Consider the following 9,217-nt stretch of genomic DNA (forward strand, 5'->3'; position numbering starts at 1 on the left):
TTTTGCAAATGTCGACGTTCAATTGAGCTTTCACACGAGGTTCGAAGAACTTTCGCGAGCGTACAGATTGTAGTAAACGAGATAATCGAATTTTCGCCTTGAATCCATGCTCTCGACATGACTGGTTGTCTTCCGGTCATACTCATCTGCGTGGAACGGTCATACTGGCATAAGATTAATTTGCGTGTCGTCGGGCAATGCATATAGTCGATCGATCAGACTTCCGTGACCCTTTGCACGGAGTTAATATCCAGCGCACAGTTACCAATCGTGTCCGGTGAGTCTGGAAGATATTCCTCAAGTGGTGTAATCCCCGCTGTCCTCAGATCATCTCTCACACGCTCTACCTAATGCAATATTGTTAATATTGATGTTTTGTTATATTAATATAATATAATACCTTATTAATAATATTTATAATACCTTATAGAATATTAATATTTTAAAATTATTATACTATTTATGATTTTAAGAAAATGTTTTGATGATACTTTTTGTACATTTTTATGGATTATTATAAGCTTATGAACTGCTAGTAAATAATAATATCAATGTATAATAAAAATTTATCATCTCTTTTCACGCTTGTTAAATAAAAGCGATGATTTATGTGTACGACTAAGGAAAGCTATAGTTGCGTAGTCGTGTAATGTAGCGAGTCTAGCATTACGCATTGCTACAGTAGAAATATGACGATATTAAGCCCCACAGCGCCGTATAAGGTACATATATAACTACATCTTAAACCTTAATCGACTCGAACCTGTGTGAGGACTCGCAGTAAATTCAAGCCGGCGACTTTCTTTAGCTCGAGCACGTCCCACTTGCCACTCCGGAGAAGTTCGGCGAATAGTTCGGGATACTTCGAAACATCTTCCAGACCACGAGGAGTTCTATGGAAAGAAAAGAAGATTTTACACGTAATTAGAAACGCAATTTTTATGTTTTGTTTGCTGTAAAAAATTATGCAATATATACATATATATATATATATATTATTTAATAAAAATTAATTTGTCCAGGTAAAGGATCAATTCTTCTGCGATAGTTAACGTTGTAGAGATTGTGATAATTGAATTTCAGCTTAAGTTATCACCAAAATTGAAATTCGGCTTAAGTCGAAGGAACATCGCGCATGCAAATTATTTGAGGATCAAGGTATAGTCCTTGCGTACGATATTTTCAAAGATATTATTAATTATATTTATATTAATTAATTTCAGGCTGACTTATCTCATCTTCAACATACTTGTTGATGCCGTCGAAATCTCCGCCGACTCCAATATAGTCCACGCCAATCAAATTTCTAATATAGTAGATGTGTTCGGCCACATCCGAAACGCTAGCTTGAGGTCCACATTTTACAAAATAATTGTAAAACGTGACCATCACTAGACCGCCGTTATCAGCCTGGAAACAAGCATGTGAGAATGGAGTGCGTAATTCTATAGTTGAGCTATTTGAACGTGCCTTGCACCGTCGCATCGGGAATTTCAAGCCAGCTCAATGAGAGGTGTAACGCGTAATTTTCCGCTGGTGCACGGGGAAAACTATACCCTAGCCGCACCTTTCGAAAACGAAACGTACAACCCCCGGAGCGACAGAGGGATCGATAGAATCGACGAGCGCCGGAAAGGGAGACCTCGTTATCGCGGTATCACATTCACCCTCAACTCGGTGCCGTTAATTTTCAACCTTGATAATTCGCCTCTTAACGAGCTAGAGTGAACCAAGCGTTCCTTAATGGAGCACAAAACTTGACAATAGGAAGGAATCGCCGGTAGTAAATGTTTCGAGGTGCTATTGGAACTCCTGGCGCCGTTCTGGGATAATTATTTGCCCGTTGAAAGAAGATCTGAGAAGGCAGACAATGAAAAAGAAAAAGGTTTTTATCTTCGACATCGTGTTGGTCTTTTGTATCGTCAATTGTTTACAAAGCGCGAATTTTACCGGAAGAAAATCATTTAACTCGCCACGATATTTTGATTATTGTCGATGTTGTAATTATTGAAATAATTTCTGCAAAAGGAAATGCGTAAAAATTTTATTTAAATTTCTTGAAAATTATATATGTTATTATATAAATTATATATATGTATATATATATATATTATATAAATTTTATATATATATATATATATAATTAATATATACATATATATTGTATAATTATTCAATATAATTATATATATGTAATTAAAAAAATATCCTTTTTTATCTTCTAATGGGGACAATTAATGGAAAATAAGAATAACAATATTAGATGGGTTTTATAGTCTATAGAAACTTTTGTATACTTACCAGTTGTTTAAGAATATCGTCGGGCACATTTCTGGAGGAATTACAAATAGCGAACGCAGAAGAGTGTGAAAAAATGAGCGGCGCTTTACTGACTCTTAGAGCATCCCTCATAGTTGCCCTTGCAGTATGACTGAGGTCTATCAGCATTCCGAGCCTATTCATTTCTTTAACTACTGTCTCGCCGAATGCTGTCAGGCCTCCGCCTGAAAAATATTGAAATCAATATTATTTTATTGTTTGTATTTTTATGGAATCTACATTAAAAAGATTATGATGATAGATCTTTTAAAAGATTATCTATTTTATTAATATCTATTTTATTTAATATTATATTATATATTAATCTTTGATAACATTTTCTGATTTAAATAGCAAAATGCTACAATAAACTGGATGTAGAAAAAAATTTTAATATAATATTTTAATATTATACATAATTATATATAATTTTTTTAAAAAATGACTACAATTTCAGAAAAAAAGTTGATCAAAGATATTTTAAAATTTTTATTGCAATTTAATTTTTTAACTATACTTGTAGATTCATGAATCTTTATGAGATTAAATTCGCAAGTTTCCGTTCTGTTCATTCTGAAGAAGATGTTTATTCCAAACTTGCTCTAATTTACCATCTTCATCGTCGTCTTCCACCGACGAACTTTTCGCCCATGGAGTGTTGCAAGTGTGTGTTAGTGTAAGGTACCGTACACCCAGCTGATAAAGTGTTCTTAAAACGGCTAAACTACTTCCTAGACTATGCCCACCCTCCACTCCAATCAGAGAAGCTATTCTGCCCCTCCCGTGAGCCTCCAAAATCTCTAGAAGTTAGAAATATAGTTGAATACAGTTGTATCACTCTGTCGATCGCAGTATATTATTTTCGAGCATTCTACGTCTCGCATTACGGTTAGCTGCACTTACCCCTCGACGATGCAGCGAACTGCAAATGTTGGGAATATTTTTCTATGAGCCTCTTAATGAGGTCTACCTGTTCCAGAGTCAGCTGAACCGCGTTAAGATGTTGAGATTCACACGGTACGTAAGCAGCCCAAAACTAGAAAAAAAATTATTATATATAATTGTCGGAAAAGATTGCGCAGGTAGTTGAAAACGACTATATTTCTCTCGTATATTTAAAGAGAAATGCGAAAAAATCTCAAGAAAAGCGTGAAAAATATGACATACTTTTTATATCCTTTTTATTTTCTTAGGGAGAAATATATTTTTAATTAAAACATATATTTCAATTTACATTTACCGAAAAAAATCACAGATTAATTAAGGTGTCAAAATATTTCTATATTATAATAATATAATATTATATTTTAATAATATAATATTTTACAATATATGTTGCATACCTATACACAATAATGTCATAAATATGCAAAAGAATGTAATTTCCGGTTGTAGTTATGCAATTTTTTTCTTCGCTTTATAAAAAAAGAATGCTAGAATTCGCAATGTTGTTTGCATTTAAAAACATTGTTTTATCTTACGAATTCATATAATTCCTCGCATAATTATTGCATTTTATTAAAATGACATTTTTTCCTCATTATACTTGAGCTAGAACAAACATAGTGTTTTTTATTTTAAATTTCACTGACATGACAAGCAAAAAGATTCAACAAGATTATTATAAATCTTATTCATTATTCTTGATATACAATATCTATTTTCCTTTAGATCATTTCTACAATATATGTATATGCGCGCAAGCATGATACGCGCTTAATGCTCGCATCATTCAGACCTAACGAGCTCCTGAGTGCTTGCATGCGACGATAATCGATGCATTCAATCCGTCACGCTCATAATATCGTCGACACCTGAAACTCGTCTAGTCATCTCTAGTACGATTTCCGCGAAATATCCGAGTCTAGATTGCTTATTATATTACAATACATAATAATGCAATTTGGTTTTTGTACAGGTTAAATATCAAGAAAGATTAGGACATATCAGGAGAGAGTAATATCTTGGATGTCAAGTTAAAAATACACTTAACTATACATTTCAATTCTGATTATAACATCCAGAAAAAAATATTCTGCCATTTAGTGCTGCTGTGTTAATATCAGAAGATTTTCCATTTATATATGACCTCAAGAAGATACTCTACAAAGTAAAGGAATTTCATATAACCATAAAGCGCTGAATTTAGGATTGCAATCCTCTTAATGCTAGAATGTTTCGCATGTGCTGACATGCACGCGTAGTACGTAAATGACAAACTTCTAACAAATAAGCGTGCCACTAATATCTTGTATATTCTCTTATTTTAAAAGATTATTCAGTTATTATAATAGAAATTTTTATAGATTATTTTAAAAGATTATTCGAGTTATTATAATAGAAATTTTTATAGATTATTTTAAAAGATTATTCGAGTTATTATAATAGAAATTTTTATAATATATAGAGGAATTTATTTTTGATCCTAGCTCTATGTCCTCATTTTTATAAATGATACGTGTTACAAATACACACGCCTGATTCGTGTAAGATTTTCTATTTAGAGGAAATGCTAAGAGAAATTCCCTGTTTATTAGCAGAATATTTTTTTTTGGAGGGGGAGGGTAAATAATTACCAATAAAGATTAATAATCTATTTAAAGTTTTGTCTAAAAAAATATTAACTCCAAAATTTCTATCGAAGAATATTATCAAGACTAAATTCAATTATTATTTATTATTTTATTTTGATATCCTTTTGCAATTACCTGACCGCCGACCATGCCTTGTCGCAATCTGACCAGATCGGTCTGACTCCAAGCGCTTTTGCTCCAAGGCGCGACTTGACGTAAATCCCTGTCGAAATCGAACTCCGCCAACTGGTTGTGAAGGAAATTGCGGATGTTCCATGGTAGGTCATTGTGGCCGTCGATCAAAGGCACCTCAGAAAGAACCTGTCGAACGGTTTCCAATCGCTCACGCGGCGATGTCAGAAGCGCGAGCTCTCCATCTGCTGGACGTGGCCCGACTCTGCTCACCCAGGTGCCAATCGACAGTATAATCACGCTTACTATCCATACACCACTCTGGCCGCCACTCTGCAATAGATAATCTTCTTTATATATTCTAATTGTATTTAAAAAATAAAGGCAATAATTTGTAGAAAGATTAAATGCAAGGTATGGATAAGTTTTTTTATCGACAAAATGTATATAAATTGTAAACTTTAGTTAAAATACAATTAATCAGAAGTGCAATTGCTTCTTAGAAAATATGATGACATAATACTAATCACTAAATTATTAACTAGTTGTAACGAAGTATATTATAAATATTGCATTTTTATTATTTTCGAAACTATTATGTAGCATATGACTTTGGACATTGTGCAAAAATAAGCTTTTCGAGTGTAAATCCTATATATAGTCATGTATTGTTGTCAGAGTCAAAGAGGCTTTTTTGGAGCAATTTGTTAAATGAATTGTTCAGCGGAAAAACAAACTTCAATGATGACACAAAACGATTAACTAAGCTATAGAAGTTTTTTTTATACATGTATTTAGTATAGCATACGCGAGAGTATTGTTCTCGCGGGATTACCTCGCGTAATGAAGATAGACCGAAAGGGAAGCAACACGAGAAGAAGATAGTAATAGTAGTGTACATAGCTCGCCCATTGTTTCCGCACCTTGTACTCTTTGAGGGCGATGACCTCAGAAACGAGTGGTATTTTCGAGAAAGAGATGTGCAGCTTTGACAGAGATTATAAATTATTAAGCCTTGCTCATCCAAGCGATGCCGGTGGATGTTTGCCTGTCGCCGAGATTTGAAATTTACGAGAATGAAACAGTGAATTATTTCTCAAGCAAGGTATCAAAGCTCTCGTTGCTCACTTTCTAAGGCCTTCGCCTTTGCCAGCAAGGTAACTTGCGAATATGGAGGAAAATCGTATACGATGGCTGGAGTTTAATCTTTGCCGCAAATAATCTTTACCAGTATAGAACGAACCGTGGTACTTTCCCATATTGTATGATTATATGAAAGAGTCATGTAGATAAAGCATATCCTTTGTTCCGTGCATTATTCTGTTTACGAGATTGTTGAAAGAGAAAACACGCTTGCCTTCGACGTAAATTCTTTGGAAAAATGATTGATGGTTTTTTCTTTCTCAACTGATGATTGATTATAGAAACAATTTATTTATCATACAACATTGAGAATTTATATATATAATCTGTCATGAAACATTAATTTTTGATAAAATTATCACTGAATGGAATTCGTCAATTTTTAAGGAAGATAAACATATTATAAGCTTTTTTGCTCATTACTACTTTTATATTTCTGAATTTTACGCAACGGGATCGAATAGGTCAAATCAAAAGTACATAAAAGGTTCAATTGTACCGGAAAATATCTGCTGCCAAGAACCAAGAGATTCGTGTACAAGAGGGATTAGCTCAGCTCGGTGCTAGTCGTGTACAAAAGAACGAGAATTACTTGAGTGCTGAGCAATGTCGTTTAACTATATCCACTGCCCGACCAAACGACGACCCGTACTACTCGTTGACCGCGGGAATGCGGTTCGTTCATACTCGGCTGGCCATACACGTCGCTTTCTGCACCGGCTGGGGGTTCTGAAAGCCTCGGCGTTGTTTGAACTTCCGATGGTCTTACAGAAATATTTGCACGAAGCTAACTTTAGTTGGCAATAATCATTACGGAATTTGCGGCTTATCACGTCATATTTTAAAAATATTTTACGACATTATTAAATAGTTGAATAGTTGAATAGTTTCATCAAAGTGAAGCGTATTATGTAAACAATATTATTTTCCAAATCGATAATTATCAAGAATTTTTGTAATAAAATAAATTGAAACAAAATTTTTGTCTTTTTTTTGTAGAAAAATAATTTGATTTTTAGATAAATCGAAAATTTATATGCAAATTATAGTTTATTTATTAAAAAAAATTTTATTTGTTATTAAAACATTTTTTTACAGGAAGACAATTTCAGAATTTCAATTTTACTTTAAAAATTTCGTTTAAATATCAATTGATTGTCCATGTAAAATAATAATATAATGTCATTATTGAAATGAGGATTTTTATTTTCGTACACTACATGAATTTAATAGAGCAAGCAAAATGTACCGAAATGAGATATAAATTCACTGACGTAACGTACCGTTTGATGATTAATGAATAGGAAGTGATTTAGTGCCATGTGAACGATATTGTTGAAACCCTACACCTACTGGTTCGAACGACGATTATACGATCGTTCGCTTCTATAGACGATTGATATTGAACTGAATCTATTCAGTTGCACTGAATAGTAACGTTACATTCGTTGCATGCGTCACGCTTAGCTTTCACCATTAACTATGAGTCGATATTGGTTTCCGCTTTTGAAATAAATTTTCATAATCTCGTGCTCAATCCGGCTTCTTCTATGATAAATAATTAGTATAAATAATTTTATCCAGTCTTTATTTTTTAGATTATATCGTCGAGTTCGATTAATGTTATACTTCAAAGTATATGTATAGACAATGAGAAGATTAGAATGTAACAATATAAAGATTTTTGAAATTATTTAAAAAAACTTCAGATTATTTTACTTTTTTTCTAGAAGTGTATATTTTTTAAATAATAATATTGGTAGGCATTTGAAGAGATAATAATATACGATTTATAATATGTATAAATGCAAAACAGTACAGTTTACTGAAATATTTATCATTGAGAGTTATTCGAGAGGAACTTGAATAGCTATCATCAAAATCAGAAATCAAAATTTTGCATTAAGCAGTACTTAAGCAATACTTATGCACTTTTATTTTAAAAAATTGGAAAATATATACATTCTGATCTACATATGAGCTTATAGAGCTTATAAATCGTTAATATTCTTGAGTATAAAAGCGGAAGTACAGAAGGAAGTTGGAAAAAGAGGCGGCAAGAATAGCAGAGAAAATCTTAAATTGGCTTGCATCCAAAATGTCAACTGTAATAAAAGACCATATTAAAAGAGTACAGTCGAGGCCATTGAATGTGCTCAGTGGATGCATGCATCGATATTTTCGAAGATTTAATCTATGGAGTTATTTACTAGGTCAGTCGATTTTGTTTATTGCTTTCACGGTACAAATCACTGAATTTTATTAAAAAGATAGTATTTTGTTATTTTGACAATTTTTGTTATTTTTACGTGTATCATGATAGATAAATACATAGATACATCTGTCTATGATTAGAATTGATTAAAAAATAAATTATTACGTTAAATAAATATTATTATTTATCATAATTATTTCCACTCGATTAATATTTTGGTGATAAAAATTATTTTAAAAATTCACTTGTGGCTCTTGTTCCACTATTTCGTATGAATTGATAATTTGATCCTAACCCACCGAATGAGGGACTGCAAAGGGTTAAATTGGGTGGTCGATTCGATATTCCGTGCTCGTATTCGGAGCCACGATATTGCTCGTTTCATAATTAACGCATCAATTTGGCGATCGATCGTTTGCCCATAAAAAAGCCACAGTCGATTTAAGTTGCAACCCGAATTCTAATGATCTTCCTGGCGTAAAGAAGGTTTTAACTTTGCGCACTGATGTTCGCACATGAATTTCTCAGAACAATTGCGAACGTACGATATGATATTGAAAGCGTGGTTTAGTTTACACGAGTAGTATCTATGCACAACGTCGTAGAACGCTGTACGTTATGAACGAGGAACATCGTTACATTCGTTATTCAAGTGCTTGAACTACATAGGCGAGCTTCAAAAGGGGTCATGCGAGGCAAACTGGGTTTCGCGGCACTTTTAAGTTTCACCAGGAATATCCTACGCGCGAGCGAGAGAGAGAGAGAGAGAGAAGCGAGGGAAAAATTACTTTGTAGCTTCACTTCCCGGGGGACATCGTAACGTTCGAAATTGCAC

At 33.2% G+C, this 9,217-nt stretch overlaps 1 protein-coding gene across 1 annotated transcript in view; it reads right to left on the minus strand.

Moving 5' to 3' along the window:
* Positions 1-215: 215 nt before the first annotated feature.
* Positions 216-9,217, minus strand: part of LOC105626866 (dipeptidase 1-like) — a 22,972-nt gene continuing 13,970 nt past the window's right edge. Inside the window, exons 2-8 of the mRNA XM_012208158.1 lie at positions 5,028-5,357; positions 3,223-3,355; positions 2,931-3,119; positions 2,302-2,504; positions 1,250-1,410; positions 764-893; positions 216-347 (exon numbers count right to left, since the gene is read on the minus strand). Of these exons, the coding sequence (XP_012063548.1) occupies positions 216-347; positions 764-893; positions 1,250-1,410; positions 2,302-2,504; positions 2,931-3,119; positions 3,223-3,355; positions 5,028-5,357 (1,278 nt within the window). The remainder of the gene's footprint in view (positions 348-763; positions 894-1,249; positions 1,411-2,301; positions 2,505-2,930; positions 3,120-3,222; positions 3,356-5,027; positions 5,358-9,217) is intronic.

This window comes from Atta cephalotes (genome assembly GCF_000143395.1).
Source record: "Atta cephalotes unplaced genomic scaffold scaffold00006, whole genome shotgun sequence".
In the NCBI taxonomy this organism is placed as follows: Eukaryota; Metazoa; Arthropoda; class Insecta; order Hymenoptera; family Formicidae; genus Atta; species Atta cephalotes.